At 41.4% G+C, this 22530-nt stretch overlaps 2 protein-coding genes across 13 annotated transcripts in view; one reads left to right on the top strand and one right to left on the bottom strand.

The window, feature by feature from the left end:
• The first annotated feature begins 3059 nt into the window (after positions 1-3059).
• On the top strand, positions 3060-14077 carry C1H1orf162 (chromosome 1 C1orf162 homolog). 10 transcript variants are annotated; one of them, XM_055354731.2, is made up of 7 exons: positions 3070-3777; positions 9498-9573; positions 11557-11604; positions 12337-12406; positions 12900-12994; positions 13217-13341; positions 13548-14070. In XM_055354731.2, the coding sequence occupies exons 3-7, from the start codon at positions 11568-11570 to the stop codon at positions 13686-13688; spliced, it is 468 nt and encodes a 155-aa protein (XP_055210706.1). In that variant the 5' UTR covers positions 3070-3777; positions 9498-9573; positions 11557-11567; the 3' UTR covers positions 13689-14070. The 10 variants fall into 10 exon arrangements, with proteins under 10 accessions (XP_055210736.1, XP_055210715.1, XP_055210706.1 ...); XM_004026343.5 differs by having other exon boundaries at positions 3085-3777; positions 13292-13341; positions 13548-14077; XM_055354728.1 differs by having other exon boundaries at positions 3773-3893; positions 13548-14077.
• A 4799-nt stretch (positions 14078-18876) lies between these two features.
• The window catches only part of LOC101127788 (adenosine receptor A3), a 78604-nt gene continuing 74950 nt past the window's right edge, over positions 18877-22530 (bottom strand). For 2 of the 3 annotated variants that reach the window (XM_019018011.2, XM_019018105.4), the window contains exons 4-6: positions 22122-22179; positions 21277-21377; positions 18877-19286 (exon numbers count right to left, since the gene is read on the bottom strand). In XM_019018011.2, the coding sequence (XP_018873556.1) occupies positions 19216-19286; positions 21277-21377; positions 22122-22179 (230 nt within the window). In that variant the 3' untranslated portion in view covers positions 18877-19215. The remainder of the gene's footprint in view (positions 19287-21276; positions 21378-22121; positions 22180-22530) is intronic. The other variant, XM_055354782.2, reaches the window with a different exon arrangement.

The following is a 22530-nucleotide window of genomic DNA, read 5'->3' as shown; positions in this document are numbered from 1 at the left end:
AATATGTCATCTCATCTCCACAGACTTTACAGTCTAGCAATCTAGACATAGAGTAGTATAAGGGTTGCCATTGTTAAAACTGTAGGGTGATAGGGGCATATATAAGTAAACTTAATCTAGTGTAGGAGATTATGAAAGCCCTTCTGGAGCAAGTAATATTTAAATTGGTATCTGTAGAAAAGAGATCATCAAACAGAGGAAATATTAATACCTTGTGCAAAGCGCCTGAGATAGGAAAGGACATGGCACCTTGAAAAACAACCCTAGAAATGAATGACTGGAGCACAGAGAGGGAAAGGGAGGGTGTGGGAGATAATGCTGGAGAAGTGGATCATCCAGATTATGCACATTTATGGCCTTTTTGACCATATTAAAGAATTCTATGTTTTTTTTTTTAAATAATGGAAAGCCAGTTTTTTTTTTAAGAGACTTTATGCAAGGTAAGTATGGATAATGTATTAAAAGAGTTGCCAGCAAACTTTTCCTCTTTAGGGCCAGATTGTAATGGTTCAGACTCTGAGGGCCACATACAGTCTGTGCTACATAATTGTCTTTATGTTTTGTTGTGTTTTCTTTTTACAACCGTTTGACCCCTGTAAGACTGTAGAAAATAGTAAGAGTAGGTGGCGGGAGCATCTAGGAAGCTATCAGAGTAGTCTAAGGAGGACCTGATATGGCTTGGGAGAGAATGGCCATAATGAGAAAGAAGAGACTTGCCATAAGATTTTAGAGTTTGAATTGACAAAGCTTGCTTGTGGATAGGAGGAGAGGAGGATGTGAGATTGAGGAAAGCATGTAAATTGCCTCGTAGGATTCTGGCTGTGTGGTACTGTTAATTAAGATACAAAATAGAGGAGAAGAAGCAGGTTTTAAGGGGGAAGCTACTGCATTCAGTTTTATTGTTGAATATAAGTTGACAATTAGATGGTTCTGTGGCAACATGAGGAAATGAGCTTCAGATCTGGTAAAAGTAATGGCCAAAAAAATAAAGTAGGGCATCGTTAGCATATAGATAGTAAGTCCAGGGAATGGCTGAGGTAACATAGGAAAATTGTATGGAGTAAGAAGAGAGGGCTGTCTCAGCCAGATTGGATGGAGGAAATCAAGCAAGCAAAGGAGACTGGTGAGAAAGGGCCAATTTCAATTATGATTTTTTTGACCTATGATTTACTTAAAAGTATGTTTTTGAAATTTCTAAACATATTTGCTCTTTTAGTTCTTTTTATTGTTGATTTCTAACTTAATTACAGGCTGGTCAGAGAATGTGGTCCGTATGATATCAACTTTAAATGATTGAGAGTCACTTTCAGCCTGAAACAGGTGTCAGCAAACTATAACCTGTGAGCTAAATCTGGCCTGCCACCTAGTTTTGTACAGCCTGGAAGCTAAGCATGATTTTTACATTTTAAATATTATACATAAAAGTTATACAAAATTCAAATTTCAGTGTTCATAAATAAAGTTTTATTAGAACATAGCTACACTCATTCATTTACATATTGTCTGCGGCTTCTTTGTTACCATGTTGGCAGAGCTGAGTACTAGCAACAGAGACCATATGCTCCACAAAGCCCAAAATATTTACTATCTGCCCTTCACAGAAAAAGTTCACCTGCCCCTGGCTTCCAACGTGTTCAATTTTTAATGTTTTAGGTGTTCTTGAAAAAAATCTGTACTCTCCAGATAACATATGCAGGGTTTTATATATGTTTATTAGATTAATCTTACTGACTGTATTATACAAATTTATATACTTACAACATTTTGTCTGCTTAATCTACCAAATACTGAGAAATGTAAACTAAATTTCCTAATTTGGCAGTGGATCTGTTAAGTTTGTATTTTTTGTTTGTTTGTTTTGGGGCTTTTTTTATAGTTCTGTCAATTTTACTTTATAAATTTATAGTTTAGGTAACTAGAAGCAAATAAGTTTAGAATTGTTATCTCTTCTCACTGAGTTAAGCTTTTATTAGCATGTAATGATGATCTCTTTTTTTAACGAATAGTGTCTACGTTAAGGTATATTTTGCCTGATATGAATATACCAGCTATCTTGTTAACATTTTCCTGGTGTAACTTTTCATCCTTCTTTCAACCTTTATGGCTGTTTAAGTTCTAGATACATATTTTCAAACAGCATATAGCAGATTTTTTATTCAATCTGGCAATCTTTGACTTTTAACTAAAGAGTATAGTCCATTTTCATTTATTGTAATTAGCAATTGCTGTTCTATTCTGATTCATTCCCACTAATATATTTTATATTTTCTGTTTTGTGGCCTCTTCTGGTTTTTGCTATTCATTGTTTTGGATTGACTAATTTAATTCCAATTGTTTTTTTCTCTAATAGTTTGAGTTACTCTATTTCTGTTATAATGATCACTCTAGAAATTTTAATATTTTAATCTCTCTTTTATGTTTTATATTGTTGTCTGTGTTATATTTCTTATCCACTATTTTTCTCTTCAAATGTTTTAAACTTGTTATTTATCCCCACTATTGAATTTCTATCTTAGTCCATTTATGCTTCTATGACAGAGTACCTGAGACTGGATAATTTATAAAGAAAATACAATTAATTTTTCACAATTCTGGGAGCTGGAAAGTCCAAGATCAAGGTGGCAGCCAGATTGGTATCTGGCGAGGACTGCTCTCTGCTTCTGAGATGGCATCTTGCTTCTATACCTTCTGGTGGGAAGGCATACTGTGTCCTCACGTGACAGAAGGGACAGAAGGGCAAGAGAGGACTCTTTTCAACCTTGAGCCGTTTTGTAAGGATGCTAAATCCATTCAGGAGGCACGGTCCTCATGACTTAATCATCTACCAAAAGGCTTTCCCTCTCAAAACCATCATAGTGCAATTAAGTTTCAACATGAATTTTGAAGGGGACACATCCAAACACAGCAATTTCTAATTTCAATGATAGGTTTAATATCTTTACATTCTACTTATTTCTTTTCAAATTTGCCTGATTATTTTAGTACTTTTTTGTTCCTTCATTACACTTTCAATATCCACTTTATTTACTTAAAAATATTAAGCATACTTTTATTTTGGATCTGATCATTCTTATACCTACAGCCTTTGCAGGTCTCTGTCTGTAACATTTGTGGTTTGTTATTTCTGCTGTCTCATGATGGCTTGATTACTTTTTGTGTTTTTGTGATTTGTCTTGTTAGCTCATATTTATTGGAAATGTGTGGTGGAAGTCTTTGACACCTGGTCGAAGAGGCATTCTTCTACAGATAACTTGCATTTTCTTCTCCCAGCGTCCAACTTAAACAACCAATTTAAACTTGAAATTTTGAGGTCCACAGACAGTACAAAGTCTGGCCTAAAACCTCCTAAAGTTAGGTTTGTGGTTAGGAATGTCCAAGGAAAGGGTATTTTGTTTTGTTTTTCTTTTTGTCCCCTTCTATCCAGAGCCAAGCTTGAGATAAGCAAGTATGACAGGCAGAATTCTACAGTGCCCCATGATCTCTGCTCCCTTGTGTTACTGCAAGTATAATCCTCCCTCCCCTGAATGTGGGTGGAATCTATGACTTGCATCTAATCAACAGAATATGGCAAAGGTGACAGGCTGTCACTTCCATCATGACATTACGTTATATACAACTTTGTCTTAACAGGCTGGAGAGACTCTTCCGTGGCATTCAAACTGCCATGTTGTGAACTGCCTGTGGAGAGAACCACAAAGCAGGGAACTGTAGACAGCCTCTAGGACCTGCAAACAGACTCCAGCTGACAACCAGTAAGAAGCCAGGGCCCTCAGTCATGTAAGTCACAAGGAAATGAGTTCATCCAACAACCAGAGGGAATTTGGAAGTATATCTTCTCCTAGTCAAGCCTCTGATAAGAACACAACCCCAGCCAATACCTGGATTACAGCCTGGTGAGACCTTGAAGCAGAGAACCTTGATAAAACATGTCCAAGCTTTTAACCCATAGAAACTATAAGATAAATGTGTATTGTTTTAAGCCTCTAAATGTGTGATATGTTAGGCAGCAATAGAAAACTAATACAGCAAAGGTCTCCACCATCTCCATCTGTGGCATGGATTTTTTTTCCTCGTTCACCCACCAGGGGTCCCTTTTCAGAGGGTACAATCCAAATCGCCACCTTTGTGCAGGTTCTAGACTTGGTTTCCTAACCTTGCACACATGGCCTTTAAACCCAACCTTCAGGTCAACCAAAAATTGGTACCTATATCCAGAGCAAACAACCATTTCAGGTCTCAATTAACTTTCTTATTTCTTTGAGGATTTCCCACATCTACTTTAGCCATGTGCTTCTAAATTATGGTGTTTAAAATATTTTATCCAACAAGTGTTATGTTTTTTAACAAGAGGATTTCCTTACATACCTATTCTGCTATACACCTTGGAATTTCCATTACTCATCAGCCCATTGAAGGTAAATTTCCTACTACTACTATTAAACCCCAAGCTACTTAAGCAAAAGAGATTATGATCTCTTAATTGCCAAATCCAGTCAACTCTTTCCAGTCCTCATGTTAATTGGCCTCTCTCTTTCAGCAGCATTTGGCACAGGTGGCCACAGCTTTTCCTTCCTTTCTTTCCTCCTCTGGCTCCTAATCACATATGTTTATGCTATTTCTGCTGTCACCATTTCTTCTCAATTTCCTTAGCTGACTCTACTTTTTCTCCCTCTTAAATCCTCTTAAATCTTAAATCTTGGTGCTCCTCAGAGTTCTATCCTAGGAATTTTATTCTCATTCTGTAATACATACTGCACGTGGATTACCTTATCCATTCCCATGGCTTCTACTATCATGAGTATGCTGGTGACTTCCTAATCTATACCTCAAATTGTATTTGGAAAGATAGATTAGGTTCAGTGAGATGAGACAATAGCTGGGATCATAGGTGTGTGACATTGCACGTGTCAGGTGCAATGATCCCAGCTATTAGGGAGGCTGAAGTGAGAGGACAGCTTGAGCTCAGGAGTTCAAGACCAGCTTGGGCAACATAGTAAGACCTGTCTTAAAAGAAAAGAAAAGAAAAGAAAAGATCTACCCAAAATCTCAGTAGCTTAATACAGAAAAGTTTACTTTTTGCTCATATAGAGTCTACTGCGGGTCCAAGTGACTCCCCAGAGAAACTGTCCTCCATATGTTGACTCAATGATCCAGGGTTAGAACTCCTACCTTCACCTTCCCATCATAAAATCTCCATTGTTGTGGGAGGGGGTCAGAGCAGGTTTTGCATCAGCAATTAAATGCTTTGGCTAAATGAGACATGCATCACTTCATTCGCTACCCATTGGCCAGAACTTGTCACATGACATTACCCAACCACAAGGGAGGCTCCACACAAGAAGGAGAGGAGAACTGGTTATTGGTGAGAACTAGTATTGTCTACCACACAAATCTAGATCTCTTTTGTGAGCCCCAGATCTGTGCATCCAACTGCTCTCTCAACATCTTTACCTAAATGTTCCACAGGCACCCCAAACCCAATGTGTCCAAAATTAAACTCATTATTTTTTCCCAATCCTATAACCCCTTATTTTATATTATCAACGTTAGTTGATGGATACAACGCAGGAAACGTAGTTATTGCCACATCCCCTCTCTCTCTTACTTTCCTCTCACACCTAATAAATGACTAGACTCATCACCTATCTGCTCTACCTCTTCCCCGTGTCCATTGCCGCTATTCAGATCATCCTAGTTTCTCACTTGGAACTCTGCAACACCAAAGGATTCTTCACCCACTGTCTGGCACCTCACCAGTCCCCCCTACACTCTGTTGCCTAAACCCAAATGTGCTTGTGTTAGTCCTCTTCAGCAGTCTTTCCATTGCCTATACGGGTAAAATATGTTTAGGGCCCGCTATTACCTGGTTTTATCTATCCTCTCCAGCCTTTCCTCTTCCATTACCCACCCTTATCCTATCCTCATTCCCCATAGCACCACCTATGGTGAAATACTTGCATTTCCCTAAACTCAACCATTGTGCCAAAGCATGCCCTTGTTTACCCTGTCCCTCTACCTGGAATACACTTCCTCCCTCGGTCTGCCTAGAAAATTATTCATCTTTCAAGGTGCAACTCAAACATTGTCTCCTCTATGAGGCTTTTCTTGACACCTATCCTCCCTCCTTATCGTGTAGCCTGACCTCTTTGTTCATTGCATCTCACTCTATCCTGTACGGATGTCTCACATCTACAATATTTCATTATGCTTATTTATGTGACTGGCCAATCTGGAACATGCTTTTGTAGATGAATGAAGATATCTGTCTCTCTGCAACGGACAGATCCCGCAAGTCAAGAACTGTTGTCTTACTCATTATTGAACCTCCAGAGCTTGACAGGGTGTTTGGGTAGGTGCTAACTAAATGTCTAATTAATTAGTTAATCCTCCCTCTAAGTCTTGAAATACCGCTGTTTCCTTCTGTGGCTCCTCTTCCTCCTTCTTGCCCTTTGGTTGTGTCTTTGATCATTGTCTAATCTTTTATCCCCCCTTGTTTTTGCTGCCACCTTCCTAAATATCTCCCAAATCCATATATATCTCTTCATCTCTAGTGCTACCATCCTAGTCCACATTACTATTACCCTCCTCAACTGTATCACTGCAGTAATCTCTCAGCTGGTCTATTCATATCTATTCTGGCTAACTTCCAATCTGTTTGCTCCATTTTTAGTGATTGTTCCATAATGCAAACCTGATCATGTCATCCTTGCTTAAATATCTTTAGTACAGATAAACCCACTTCTCTTAAAGACAAAAGTTGTGACGGACTGGCCCCTTCCTGCCTATTCAACCTCATCCTCATCATGCTCCACCCTCTGCCCACAACCCAGTGCCACCTCACATACTTCCTCTTTCAGCTTTTGTCAAACTAGTCTTTTTTTTTTGCCCTTCAACTTCCTACCTTCCTTCTGGCACAGGATTTTTAAATGTTCTGTTCCCTCTGAACTTTCCCTTCCTCTTGGTCTAGTGGAACTGCAACTCACATTTCAGATTTCGGCTTAAGTGTTGGGTCATTTTGTTATGTTTTTTGGCTTTAGGAAGGCTTCCCTGGTCCTCTTCCCCTCTGTTGTAGGCATCCATGGCACAGGGTCCTGATCCTTCACAGCACACTTAACAATCACAATTTACCATTTCTTTGTGTGGTAAGGGCCTCCTTTACTAGTCTGAAAGTTCCATGAAGGCAGCCCCTCACGCTCGTCATAATATCCTTAAAGCTTAGAATGGTACACAGCACATATTAAATGTTCAATAAATGTTTTGGAGTAAGTGAATGAAGAAATGAATTATCTCAGCAACTGAGGTTCAAAAACTTGAAGTAATCATTGACTCATCCTACTGTTTTATTCCCCATATCCAGGTCCCAAGTTATATGTCCTCCAATTTTATGATCCCTGTGGTTTCGGCCTATACCCTTACTACACAATACCCAGAATATCACTGTACCGTCTAGCTTCTTTGTCTCTACCCACAATTTATCTTATATGATATGGTACAATCTGTCATAAAGGCTATGTTTATCATGTTATATCTCAATCAAAAATCTTTAGTGTTTATTTTTTAAATATTTCAAATATATCGTGCTTGGACTTAAAGCTCCCCACCATCTGGCTGCAATCCATCTAAGTCAACTATTTTTCATCTCCCACCCTCTCCAAATGCCCCTCCCTATTTATTTATTTATTTATTTAAGCACTCTGTCACTCAGGCTAAAGTGCAATGGCATGATCGTGACTCACTGTAGCCTCAAACTCCTGGGCGCAAAGGATCCTCCTGCCTCAGCCCCCCAAAGTGCTGGATTACAGGCGTCAACCACCACACCCAGCCAAAATGTTCCACTCTTGAACTGTGCTAATATCCCAGAAATACATCACTTGAATTTCAGCAACCAACCCTGGGCCTAGGGCACTCCTCCCACAGCCCTTTCTTCCTCCATCCATCCAAAGCCTATCCGCGCTCAAGGTTTACCTGAATACTTCCTTGCCTGATTTCTCCAGCTCTGCCAGCTGTGAGTTACTCTTCTCTCCACGTGGAAACCTCTTCCCCAGACTCTGTGCATGGCTAGCTCCTTCTCATCCTCGAGTTCTCTAAGTGGAAATGTCCACTCCTTAGAGAAGCCTTCCCCAGTCCTCCATCTTCTCTGAAGACATTCTCCCAGTGTATTCTGTCTAGCTAGCACTCTTTTTTTTCCCTCAAGGCCCTTAATACAATGTGTCATTGACTTATCATTTACTTGTTTTTCATTTCTCTTCTCAATTATGTGGTAGAGTCTGTGAGGCAAGGAACTTTTCTGCCTTGCTCTCCGAAAAACCTGTAATAATCTGGTCAGTTATTAAACCTATATAACCTGGTCAGGCACAGTGGCTCACGTCTGTAATTCCAGCACTTTGCGAGGCCAAGGCAGGCGGATCACCTGAGGTCAGGAGTTCAAGACCATCCTGACCAACGTGGTGAAACCCGTCTCTACTAAAAATACAAAATTAGCCAGGCATGGTGGCGCACGCCTGTAATCCCAGCTACTTGGGAGGCTGAGGCAGGAGAATTGCTTGAGCCCAGGAGGTGGAGGTTGCAGTGAGCCAAGGTTGCAACATTGCACTCTAGCCTGGGCAACAAGCAAGAAATTCTGCCTCAAAAAAAAAAAAAAAAAGAAAAGAAAAAAAAACCTATAACACCAGCTCACTGTATGGCCTATAGCATTTACTTAATGAGTATATTTATTAATATTATTTTACAAATAAATATTTATAAAGAAACGATTCGCCTTCCCTTTGAAGGGATGTTAACACTCTTAACACATTTGAAGTCTGCACAGCTAGTACTTAACTCTTAGCACTGTTTGCTCTTCATTTTTCATTATCAGCCTCATCTCCCTGGTTAGAATAGATGAGATTATAAGGTTTTTGATGACAATGTCATACTGATGCGACCTCCACAGTAAATCTGGCACAGTGGTTAAAGTAAACACTTAATAAATATTTAATTAGCAAGAAACCTGTCTTGCCTCCTTATGTTCTGTCATTCATGTGTCAGACACAAAGAAAAGGTACAAAAGAAAGATTAAAAAATCATAATGTTGGGCCGGGCACGGTGACTCAGGCCTGTAATCCCAGCACTTTGGGAGGCCGAGGCGGGCGGATCACGAGGTCAGGAGGTCAAGACCATCCTGGCTAACACGGTGAAACCCCGTCTCTACTAAACAAAATACAAAAAATTAGCCGGGCGTGGTGGTGGGCGCCTGTAGTCCCAGCTACTCGGGAAACTGAGGCAGGAGAATGGCGTGAACCCGGGAGGCGGAGCTTGCAGTGAGCCGAGATAGCGCCACTGCACTCCAGCCTGGGCCACAGAGCGAGACTCCGTCTCAAAAAATAAAATAAATAAATCATAATGTTGACCTCAAAGAGGAAGCCTACCCTTGAGTTTAGTAAGATCTTTGCTACACACAATGTGATGCTGGCAGTGGCAGGGGCAGTGATCTTTATTTCGTCATTTTTGAAACATAGAAGCTGTAACGGAAGCAAGTGAAATGCTCAGTCTTAGACGATTGCGTCGTGCTATGACCGGACTTTTTCTTGAAAGGTAAATGCATTTACCACATGCTTTTAATCTAGATTAAATAATCACTCACCAAAAGAAAGTGTCGTCTAATTGTTAGTGGTTTCTATCACTTGTTTTCTTTGGTGCAGGAAGGGTTGTATTTGAATGGTTCCATTAAGTTGATGGATTTTACGCAATCAGTAAGATTCTCCAGTGCTGGATGAAACGTGAAAAAGTATATATAGCACCGCTTCTATTTTAATTTATGCTTCTGCCAAATGTTTGGGTTGTGCTGAAAGGGAAATATATTTCCTGCTTTTCTTGGCCTGGATTTGTGAGTAACTATTTCCCTGTGGTATTGTGCGATGATTTTGTCCATTTATGTGAAAGTTAGGGTGGGGTGGCCTAACGTTTTCACAGAGGCTATGGTAACATTTTTGTAAATTCACAACTGCTACTGTGAATTTCAGGATTTTACAGAAACCTATGATCCTATCTTCTTCCACCTCTCCAGTGGCAAAGCCTAGTGTAAGCTCATACTCTGTTTAGCACCAGCATATATTTCAATATTTTAAAAATATTATGTCAATATTTTATGATGGTCTGCAAAGAGCACCACTGACTTACAAGTTAGAAAAGGAGCAAAAAGTGTGAGAAAAATTACCACTGCCGATTCTGCTGCGGACTGTGGGCCTATTCTCGTGGCTCAGATTCCTCAACACATTTTCCTATTGGCCCTTTTCTTATCTGACATTGCATGATCTAAAAATGTTTGGTGAATTGTAAGGTACTTGGTAATGTTGTTGTTGCTGCTATTGTAACAGGTACAGGGAGATGAGGTGTCCTTCTCCCAACCCTCCCACAGGTCCAAGGACTTGGAAGTTAACTTTTGAGAGCTGAACAATAAAACAATAAATAATTGATGACATTTGTTTAAAGAAATGACCTTAAAATATAGAAGAAATAACAAAGCCAAAACATTTTCCCATGAGTTTGCCTAAATACGAAGTAAAATTTTGGCCTCCTAAAAAAAAAAATCAGGGATGCATACAATGTTTTATGCACAGAAATATCTGTTTCATTGTTATTGATTTAAATAAAAGTGGAAACAATTCTATCAGTAAGTGGGGAATTTGTTAAGCAAGTTATAGGACATAGCTATAATGGAAAGACCTATCACCACTAAAAATGTTATAAAAAGTTTTTAGTGACATAGAAGAATGTGTATGGTAAAATGCTGAGTATAAAAGGAAGATATAACCTCTTATAAAAAGAAATATCTCAAGTAGCTTTTTAAAAAATGCATGGAAGTCTGACTAAAAGGAAAGACACTAAAAATATTAATGAGTAGTAGGAGTTTGGGTGATTTCACTTTCCTGCCTTTAGATATTTTATACATTTTGATATAAAGCCTAAACAAGAATATTGGCAAACTTGAGAAGATAATACGTGAACAGATTAGAAGTGTCTAATGAGGTCTAGAGTAAGGGTCTCCAAGAGCAAGTTTGTCAAAGTTTATGTAGCAATGCCAGGGAAGAGTAAGATTGATACATCAGACCCAGTTGGCAGTCAATATAAAAATCATCCATTCATCTTCTCTCATACTTACTTCAGTTCAGTGCTTACCAAGCAAATTTATGATTTTCATTGGCATTCTTATATGTTCCCCTGATAGGCAAAATTCACTGATTGCACCAACATGTACCTTATGTTATTTCGGCTTATACATCAGTCTCCTGTGAGTTGGTTGGTGGGAATCAGTTCTGGAGAAATCAGTCATTTCTTGGTGCCCTGATAAGATCAAATCTCTGGACCTGCAAACCTGAAGGCTGGCTGCTGAGCTGCAGAAACAACACCAGAATTGTTAACCACTGATGAGTGATCTGTGACCACTGATGGCACTAGAACACCCACAAATTGCCTCTCATTGTTACTACTCTTATATGACAATCACAGTCTCAGAGCTGGCCCTTAAGCTGGCTCTCCCTTCCAAGCTTTCTAAGAGATACCTTGTTTTATTCTCAGGGGATGACAGCATGGGAGGAAATGGCTCCACATGTAAACCCGACACTGGTGAGTTTACGACAGGAATAATTACCTGCCTCACGTCTGAGTTAAAATAACTAGAAATTGTGCTGAAGGGCTGTAATGGAAAGGCACTAGCTAGTGCATTTCTGAAATTGGAAGAATCCAATTTTACCAGGACACAGAATCTAATGCCAGGAGGGGTGAAAGGGGGAACCACAGAGACCTGCCTGGCCCTCCAAATCTGAGTAAAGGGTGTCTCTGCTCAATATCAAACTAGGTGGGTCCTGCTCCCCTATTTGTGGTGTAGGCATTGGGAAAACCACTGTGGCTGTTTTTGGCTAGGCACTGCTAATAGCTGCTCTGCAAAAAGAGCAAACATAAAAGGGCAGCAGTTTCAAGGTCAAATTCCCCAAGGACTTTAGGAAGCATTTGTTGTTTCTCCCTAGCTGGGAGATGCTTTCCTTAGGCCAGAGGGAGCATATCTCTTCAGGAGTTCCTATTAAAATCTTTGAGGAGGGCAACATATGAGATTTTTTTTTTTTAATCAAAGGAGCACTAGGCTTGTATTTCATTATGTAGTTGATTTTTAAGTTCTATTTTTCATTTAAAAGTACTTGGAATCTAAAGAACAGTGTTCTCTCATTTTTGTAAGAGTTGCAGCCCCATCCTTAATTTCCACTGGTTGCTTGGGTAGAATGGGGCACCTGGGGACACTTAAGCTGGAAAGGTATCACGAAAAGTGACAGATACACTAATTCCTTTTGTGTTTTCTTGTAGAAAGACAAGGCACTCTCTCCACAGCAGCCCCAACAACTAGCCCTGCACCCTGTCTCTCTAACCACCACAAGTAAATGAGCATTCTCCTATCTGTTTCATCTTGTACCACGTGGGATTTGATGTTGTGTTGACAGCCTTGGCTTGGGGATTTGGGCAGGGAGACTGGGGAGAAAGGACTAGAAACAGTAAAAGAACAAAGTCAGTTTGTGATCTCAGGAGTATGGCTCTTAATTTGGCATCCCCTAAGCTTCAAGAGATCCATGGATCCCCTAAGCTTCAAGAGATCCATGGATCCCCTAAGCTTATAGGTAAAATTTGCTGGGTGGGGAATTATGAACACTGTGTGGGTTGAGGGAGGGGGAGAGGAAGAGGCCACAGCTTCCTCTGAGGCCTCAAATGGATGTGAAACTCAAAAGCAAAAGCTGAAAACCACTGGGAGAAAGTTCATTAATCAGTGTGAAAACCATTTCAGGAGTCCATCCATAGGCAGGAAAGGTTTCACTCTTTAGGAAAGGCCTTCAAAAGCCCAACAGTTCATCCTCTGCCTTTCTTTGCCAAAACAGCAAAAAACATTTAATCCTTGCCTTTTGTGCTGGGGTTATACTGACACTGCTGCTGATAGCCTTTATCTTCCTCATCATAAAGAGCTACAGAAAATGTAAGTGGTCTCCAAGGGATAGGACAGCCCTTCTCTCTCTGCCGTTGATACTAGAATTAGCTATGAGTGAGTAACGGGAGGAGGTAGGGGAGGGTGCAGTGTGATAAAACCTGCTTAGCCCACCCTGTCTGCAGACTGAAGATTCAAATCCCTTCATTTTTCTTCCACCCTGCCCCCCACCCACCTGCCAACACCTCCTCCCCACCCCACCCTTCACCCAAGATCGAAGGGAGAGGCTTCCCATTTCCCCAGGCCCATTGCTGAGATGGGTCCCTCTTCTTTCTGGCACCATGGCAGATCACTCCAAGCCCCGGGCCCCAGATCCTCACTCAGATCCTCCAGCCAAGGTAAGATGACTACACTGTTTTGGGGACACTGAAGGGCTACCATCATTGGAATTCCCCTCCATACTCTTCATTATCTACTAGAATGGTGGTTTGATTTCCAGACACTGGGCAAGTGATTCTTTGACCAAAGTGCTCAGGTTGCTTCTAAAGAGCAACCTTTTGCTCCAGACTGAACTCACTCATTCCTCCTTTTTCTCCCTCTGCAGCTTTCATCCATCCCAGGGGAATCACTTACCTATGCCAGCACAACTTTCAAACTCTCAGAAGAAAAGAGCAATCACTTGGCTGAGAACCATTCTGCAGACTTTGACCCCATTGTCTATGCTCAAATTAAAGTAACAAACTAACCCAGCTTTTCCAATGAGGCTTGAATCCATTTCCTCTCATCTCAGCCCTATCTTCACACATCACTTTCACTTTTTTACAAATTTTGGACCACCACCTGTGTGAAACTGCAGTCGGAGTTGTTTAGATGTGATCTGGCAATGCTATCCAGCAGCTTTGGAGACCAATGGTCAGTCTTTTCCTGGCCAGAGGAAAGATTGATGGCCCTCCCACTTGAACTGACAGCCTGTGAGCCCCTTGGGGGCATAGACTGCCTTCCTTGGACCCTTCCAAAGTGTGTGGTATGGAGCTCAGTGCACAGAGTATTCACCCAGCATCATGAATCAACTTGGGAGGAGTCAACCAAATGAACAATCTACCAAAAATTTCAAATAAAGTCAAACCCCCCACAGTGCTGCCTCCATCTTTATTATTTGTTTGTCTGTTCCTGCCACCTTCTCCAGAGGTCAAGATTAAAAGTCCAGAGCTCATTCACAGCCAAAAACACCACCAAAGGTGATGGCACTTGGAAACAAGCTCAGATTTGATTGGGATGCAGGTACCAAACTCTGCCACTAACTAGCAGCATTCATTTAGGCAAACTTGTTAAACTTTTCAAGCCTTAAGTCTTTCATCTTGAAAACAGAGATAACACTTACCACTAATATTTAGTGTGAAGATTAAATGAAATATCTTATACATAAACATTCTATACATCCAAGAGCTCTACACAAACACAAGGTCCCTACTGTATAAAGCACTATGCAAATGGAGATTTCTACCTCCATCCTATAGCATAAGAGGTATGCATAACAATATTATATGAGAACCAAAGATAAAGATTAATCTAAACATGAATTCCCCCAAAATCCCAATGAATAATCACATATAAAAATCCCATTAAAAATATCATCAGATGAGTTCCCAAAGGTGAACAACAACAAAATATCAATAAGATTATTTTTCACTGGGCAGGCTTACTCTAAATTTCCTATGTAAACCATAAACAAGACAGCAAATCCAGAAAAATGTATAAAAATAAATAATTAAAGTTATATGGGAAGGCTAGCCCTAGTAGCTAACTAAAAGTACTTGTTTTATTAAGCATCACTAATTAAAGCAATATGTTAATGGTACCTGAATAAATAAATCAATTGAATAGAATTTAAAGACCAGAAATACATCAAAATATATAAGGAAATTTAGAGTATGATGAAGATGGCATATGAAATCATTTGGGAGAAATTGGTTTATTCAATAAGTGGTAGTAAGATAACTAGATAACCATGTAAATGAAAATAAAGTAGGATCCATATTTCACTTCTTATATGAAAATAAATCCAGACATGTGAAAAATTTAACAGTAAAAAAAAATCATAAAAGCACTAGAAGAAAATATGGGAGAATTTTTAAAAATATTTTTGTAGAGCATGCCTTTGAATGTATGTCACAAATCCCAGAAACCAGAAAAGATTAACTTGACTTCTAAAGTACAATTAAAAGTCCAAAGTACCATTAAAAAGTCAAAAGGCAAATGACAAGCTTAGAAAACACTTGCAAAGCATCTTATAGACATATAAAGATCATTTGTAAATCAACAGGGGAAAAAATGAACAATAGAAAGGACAAGGGATAGGGGTGGGCAATTTGTAGGAAAGAATATACAAATGGCTCAGATATATGAAAAGATACTCGACTTCACTCATAATAAGGGAAATAATGATTACAACTAAAATTACATAATTTTTTCTATCAGTAAGACTGGCAAAATTCAAAAATTTGCTACCTGTGTGGGCAAGACTTGGGGGGAACCAAGACACACATACACTACTGGTGGGAGAGCACGTTGGTACAGCTACCACAGAAGACCATTTGGCAATAGCCAACAACATTCTAAATTCTTTTCTAAGAATTTATAAATAATCCTATTTCTAAGGATTTATCCTACTCAAATACATGGAAAATTGCCTACGTAACTTGAACTGCAGCAGTAATCAAATTGGCTAGAACTTACTGAGGCTTATTACACTTTTAGTACGATTCTAAGTGTGTGGCATGTATTCGTGGAATCCTCACAGAACACTGTGAGGTTACAATTATTACTCATTTTAGATACAGAAATGGAGGCACAGAGAGGTTAAGTAACTTGCCCAAGTTCACATTGCTAGTAGTAGTGGCACCGGAACTCAACCCTGGGTAGGCTGGCTCCAGAGTTTGCATGTTTATACATTATGCTCAATTCTCTGAAACAGCAAAAGATTGAGAAAATCTTCATTGTACATGGAGAGGAGACTGGTTCATTGAGTGCAATGTAGCCATTAAAAAGAATGAGGCAGCTCTATATGTTCTAATAAAAACAGATATCTATGATATATTGCAAGCTGTTGAACAGAATTATGAATATGCTCTACTCACATGTAGTAGAGTATATGTGTATCTATATATTTAGTATACCTCTGGAAGAAAACACAGTGAATGGTCTTGGTGATGGCCTCTGGGGAGGGGAAATTGCTACCTGTGGGACTGAGGATCCCTAAACATATAGATATAAATAAGAGGACTGAGCAGACAGAAACCAAAATATCATCTTTATTATGAACATGGTCAACATTGGAGAATAGAGCTTATACTACAGCTGCAAAGAAGTTCAGAATACTGAACTCCACTACTGAGTTATAAGCTGCACCAGAGCAAGCCCGCCCGTCCCAACAAGCAATGCAGTTGTTCAACCTTCCCCTAAGGAGTTGCAGAAGAGCTCATGTGCTCTTTCAGAGCTGCACCCAAAAGAGTAAAAGAGGAAGAGGAAGAAAGAAAGTATGTATGCCCAGTTCCTATTCCCAGTCTGCCATGTCAGACAGCCCCCTCTACCTCCCATGGTGGGGGGTCACTGAGGAGTGTTGCCTTAATGGAGCTCAGTCTACACCAAAGGAAGCAGGAGTGGGAGAGAAGCATCCACCACAGATCTTTCAAAAATACATTAAATAATATTTTGGGGTCTGGGTGTAGTGTTTCTTGCCTGTAATTCCAGTCCTTTGGGAGGCCAAGGCAGAAAGATTGCTTGAGCCCCAAAATTTGAGACCAGTCTGGGCAACATAGGGAGATCCCATCTTTACAAAAAATAAAATAACTAGCCAGGCATGGTGGTGCGTGCCTGTGGTCCCAGCTACTTGGGAGGGTGAGGTGGGAGGATTACTTGAGCCCAGGAGGTTGAGCCTGCAGTGAGCCAAGATTACACCCCTGTACTCCAGCCTGGGTGGCAGAATGAGACTCTGTCTTAATAATAATAATTCTTATTATTATTTGCAAAATCAAGTTAAGAAAATTGAAGTCCAAGGAGATGAAATAATTTACTCAATGACATCTGGCTAAAAATAAATGGCAGAACAAAAATTTAAATCAAGTCCTCTGACTTCAAATTCCTTGCATCTGGCCTCCACATCAAGCCGCCCCACAGCACTTCTGGTGTCAAGGAGACGAGAAAGGCAAAGAGTCAGGTGACGTGATCCAGAGAGCATGTTCTTTCTGAGAGAGAGCAACTGCTCCTGGAAGCTGGATTTTGAGGGAGAAGCCAGTGGAAGACAGTTTGAGTAAAAAAAAAAAAAAAAATTAGTCTCTCTGTGGGAGTGAACAGGTCTAGAAGAAAAACAGGTTTAAGGGAGATAGTTCAGTGAGGTGGACACAGCACCACCAGGGCAGCCACCCCACGAGGGCAGCAGAGACCCAGGAATGGCCTCCCGTTCGCTGACTGTAGGAAGTGCACACAGGGAGGCCTCTTGAGCTTTCAACTGTTCCCAAACTTGGGGCTGACATCAAACAATTCTGCCATCCCTGAAGCTAGAGGCCATATCAGCTTTCCAGTTCAGGGCCAGCACCTTATAAACATCGCTGCAAGAGTAGAGTAAGCACTGTCACTTGGCTATCTACTTGTACAAGAAATATCAAATTAATTGCTCTTTCCTGTTTTCTTGAAGCTGCCCATTTTTTTTAATGGTATAGCCCTAAACGGTGTCTTGTTTTTTGTCTTCACATTATGCAGCCAGCCTTGCTGGAGGATAAAATGAGTAATTAAATGATTGACCCCAAATTCAAAGATCTTTGCTAGGTAAGAGCAGAACAAAGCTCTTGAATCCTGGGTCATGGAATCAGAACAAACCTACAGGGAAATGGTTCTCCAGACATCGTGAATGTAAATCTTCCAAGACATCTGTAGATGTCTTCATCTGCTGCGGAAGGTCTATGTCTGCTATCTCGCCTTGTAGAATGGAATGTCCTAACTGAACCCAAACTGTATTGCTATTTGCAGAACTGGTGGGTTAATGATCCCGTTTGTTTAAATTCAATACAGGGCCACAGGGGAGGAATTGGGGCTGTTTTGTGGCTAAGGGAAAAGAGAGCACTTTTGATGTTGTTTGATCTGAGCCTCTGGCAAGGAGGTGGGTTGCACAGAAACACAGAGGTGTGGTGTCCACACCCTCATCCCTTCCCATCAGGCCGTTGAGTAGCTTTGAATTCCCTACCTTTGGGGAGAGGAGTTAGGGTGGAAGCTGAAGGAAGTGTGTTCATGAAAGATTTTGTGGGAGTCTGGATCTAAACACACAGGACATGTGCAGAATTGTTTCAACAAACAACCTCCCTGTTTCAACTCTGCTCAGACCAGAAGGCCACTTGAGTATCCTGAGGACTGAGGCTGGCCAGCACACCCATTAGAAGAGATCGTAACACAATGAAAAGCAGGCTTGTGATGACAGCAGCACAGACAGTGAGGGGGAGACCCTGAGAACTCCCAGAAATAGCAGGAGAGACCCTATATGGGGAGAGAGGGTGTAGATATGCAGGTGGGAGCTAAGAGTGTTGGTAATTCTGGCATGAATGGCAATATAACCTCATTCACACCCATGGCTGTGATGTCTTGTTCTTGATTTGTATTTCCTGATTTGAATGAATATTTCACTTAAGTTATCACACCTTAGTTTCTCATTGATCAAAAGCAGCATCCCTTTAGTCAGGTGGCAGTTTCCCATTAAGGATGAGAGGAATGGCCTTTTCACCAAAAGAATCTGAGAACCACTGATTTAGTCTATCTCCCTTTCTTTGGGTTGGGCAGCATTTGATACCAATTCAGAAATGAGTTAGAACATTATTCTTTGAAAGAAACTTTTCCAGAAATATTTTTACAGTGATACCCTAGAAGAAGTTACTCATACCTTGGAGTTCATTCAACACTGGCTAGGAATTTATTGGCTAACAAAATACAAGTGATTTCCTGGTCCCCAATCCAGATTCTCCACCTCTTCTTCACTTCTGACTGATGGAATGCATAAGAACTAAGATTCTGAGATGTTATTTGAGGGCAGCCTTGCTTGGGTGTGGTCTATCATAGCTCCTCTGACTACCGCCGTTGATACCTGGCTGCAAATGACTGTTGTCAAGGATAGAGGGTCCTTCAGAATTCCTGGGAGATCAGAATCAGTCTCTGAGGTGTGGGCCAGTTGTCATGGTGATTATTCTGTTGTAGCATCACTTTATGAACTAAATTAAAAAAATCTTCAGTCACATCTGTTCAGTAGGAGCCATTTCCTTTGGAGTCAGGACACGCGAGAAGGGCTTCAAAGCGTTGCCTACTTTGTTGGGGAATAGAAAGGGAAAATGGAGTTGAGATCTATTGCCTACCCCTGAAGAGTGTTTCTGCAGCAAAAGTTCCAAACTCTGTCATGGGGCTTTCATGGGGACTAAACACAAGTTTATTTTCAGGGCTGAGATCAGATATCATTACTGCAAAGCCCATCAGTAGGAAAGCCAATAAGAAGGCTTGGTACACAGGGCTTGCATTCACCTCTGTGAACACAGCTGAACTTCTTCAGAGCCCAAGAATGTCAAAGCTAGGAGCCTTGGTTCAGGCTGCCACATTTCATCTGCCTGAGTTTGAGGAAGCAGGCCATGGCTACAACAGGCTGTACAACTTCTTGCTAAAAAGAAGTAGCGTTGAGTTCTACTGCCTCATCTTTCATAGTATGTGCCTTTCCTTAAGAGCACCGACTCCAGGTGGCAATGTTACATTTGGGTGTTGATGTGTGATGTGTGATAGTTTGTCTTCCTCCCCCTCTACAAGTTCCATGGACACAGATTGCATTTCTTTTGCCCATCTTTGTATCCCCAGCATCTAGCTAGCATGGTCCTTTTTTGTTGAACTAATGAATAAAAATATTGGGGAGTATGAGAATGAGACCCTCAATTTATAGAAAAGGAAACAGGCCCAGAAAAGTATAAAGTTGCCCAAGGTCACACCTTAAAAAAGTGACAATGGTTTCAGCAAAAACCTAGACTACAATTGTGTCCCGAAGGGCTGGTCTTGGGCAGACCTGAGAAAGGCATTGTCTTGTCCACATGCCCCACCTTCACAGTTCCCAAGGCTGCTAGAGGACAAAAGGTCAAGAATGCTGTGGGAGCCACTACTTTGCTTTTTTTAGGGCTCCTATTCTGACCACAGGAACAAAATATCCCAGGGAAAGTATGAGGCCTTGAAGCCTTTGCTTTGCATTTCAGATTCTTCTGGCTATGGATCCTGGCGTATCACTAGCAAGGGTTACTAGGAGTGTTTTTCTGTCTTTTTCTGCAATATTGTTCTTCTACATTTCCATACCCATGGGAGGTTGCAGTCTGTTTTTAATTATGCCTACAGACTCTTCATTGCCTAAGGTGTTCCTGTGATTTCTGAGCATAAAAAGAAAAATGCAAAACTACTATTAGCCAAACAGTGGCAACTGTGCAATGTTCTTTCTGCTCTGTGTACACTTCAGAGGTTGGCATATTTGCCACATGCTGGAGGATTCTCTGAACAGTAAGACCAGCCTTGTCTTACTGACCAGTCATGTCTCTGATGCTGCCCTAAAGGGAAAGGTGGGCACACAGTCCCTTCTCTATTTAGGGATGGGGAGACCTAAAGATCAGGCTTGAGGCAGGAGAATCGCTTGAACCTGGGAGGTGGAGGTTGCAGTGAGCTGAGATCGAGCAACTGCACTCCAGCCTGGGCAACAGAGCTTGACAATGTCTTAAAAAAATAAATAAATAAATAAAAATTGGCCAGGCATGGTGGCAGGCGCCTGTGGGCCCAGCTACTTGAGAGGCTGAGGTGAGAGGATGGCTTGAGGCCAGGAGCATGAGGCTGCAGTGAGCTATGATCACACTTCGGCACTCAATCCTGGGCAACAGGGCAGGATTTCATATCCTGTGTATATGAAAAAGGAGACTCTTCTATACCTGCTCACCCAGGGGTCCCAGAAGCTCATTCCTTCGACAGGAGCCCAAAGTTTGTGTGCTGGGGAGGTAGGTGGCTCTGCAGATGGGAACCTGGTGTGGTTGTCTCATGACCTCCTTCCTTCCTGACCTACACATGTATCCACTTAAGAAAGCTCCAGTGCTCCCTCTGTCGCTTCTCGTGATGCCTTGTCACCATCAAGCAGATATCTACCCCAGCCCATGGCTGGCTGCGTTGGTCTCCAGGTGGCCAGGCAATATGAAGAGGCTCTCATTCACTCATTTGAAAGCTGCTCCTTGACCTCTTTCATTTTCTCTAATTCTTGCCCACCCCCTCCCTCAACAATAGCTACTTACCCCTTCTATTCCTTTGACTTCTCCTCCTTTTGGTCAAATGACTGATTACAGAGATGATTCCCAAACCCGTGATCAGTATGCAAATGATGAGAATGGACGTCCTAGAAGGAACCACAGCAGATTTCATGTTGCTTGGAAGAAACTGCCTATTGATTCTCAGCTCTGGATCCCTTTTTCTGGGATTTGCACCCCTGCCCACCCCACAACCCAGTTACAGTAGCTTCTGGGAACCGTATTCCTTTAGAGTGACCCTGTCCTTTGGACCACCCTCGATGGGACCTGCTGAGCATCTGACTAAGCTGGGCCAATGAACCCCTTCCTCAGAAATTAACTGTGGATTGGGAATAGGAGAATCCAGTCTCAGACTGGCCAGTCTTGTGAATGGGGGAGAAATAAACTTAGGAACCATAAATGGATGACTATTAGGGGAAAAAAGAGAAATATACAAGGGGCAATACAGAGACAGAAGGAAGGAAACACACAGATTCGAAGCAGATTAGAGACTGAGGTAAATTCGTGATGATGTTCCTGACAGTTTCCAAGGGTGGCCACATCCCTGCTCCTGCATTTGAAACACCTCTCTCTCCTTATGATAAATGTCCCCTTTTAATTAAAATAGCTAGAGGGCTTTTTTGCTGCTTGCAACCAAGAGTCCTAAACTGTATTTTTTTTTTTTTTGAGGAAACCAAATACTCAGATTAAGGATACATAGTTAAGGTGGAGAAATAATGTGCAGTAGAAAAGTTGTCGGTGCAAATCAACTGTGATATCATACTGCTGCCACCCCAGACCCTACCTCCACCCCACCGCCCCAAGCCCATTCATCTGCCGAGACTATGACTCACCTGGAGCGGTCAGCCTTGTGGACAACTTTGGGAGCCTTGCAGCTTCTGGTTTTGTTGCCTGATAGGTCCGAATCAGAAAGGATTTGTTAAGTCAGGTGAGGCCCATAGCCAGGTCCTGCCTCTGCCTCCCAGCTGCAGCTCTGCCTGTCATTCTATCTCCAGAGAGTGAGTCCCCTGGTTGACTCCAGAGTAAAGCAGAGGTACCACGTGCAGTTGTATAAATGTGCCCTGCACAGGGAACAAGGCTGAGGGGACAAGCAGGGGCTGACATTTAGCCCATACTCTGCTTGCCAGGCCATGCACCCTACCACTGGACTCCATGCACCTGAAGGAAGGGGCCCCTTTTCCAGATTTAAACAAAGGCCCCACGTAGACTAGAAGTGGCCCATGGTTACAGTCCTAAACTGAG

This window comes from Gorilla gorilla, chromosome 1, assembly GCF_029281585.2.
Source record: "Gorilla gorilla gorilla isolate KB3781 chromosome 1, NHGRI_mGorGor1-v2.1_pri, whole genome shotgun sequence".
NCBI lineage: Eukaryota > Metazoa > Chordata > Mammalia > Primates > Hominidae > Gorilla > Gorilla gorilla.
The sequence above is the reverse complement of the archived record's forward strand: the minus strand, read 5'-3'. Positions and strand labels throughout refer to the sequence as shown.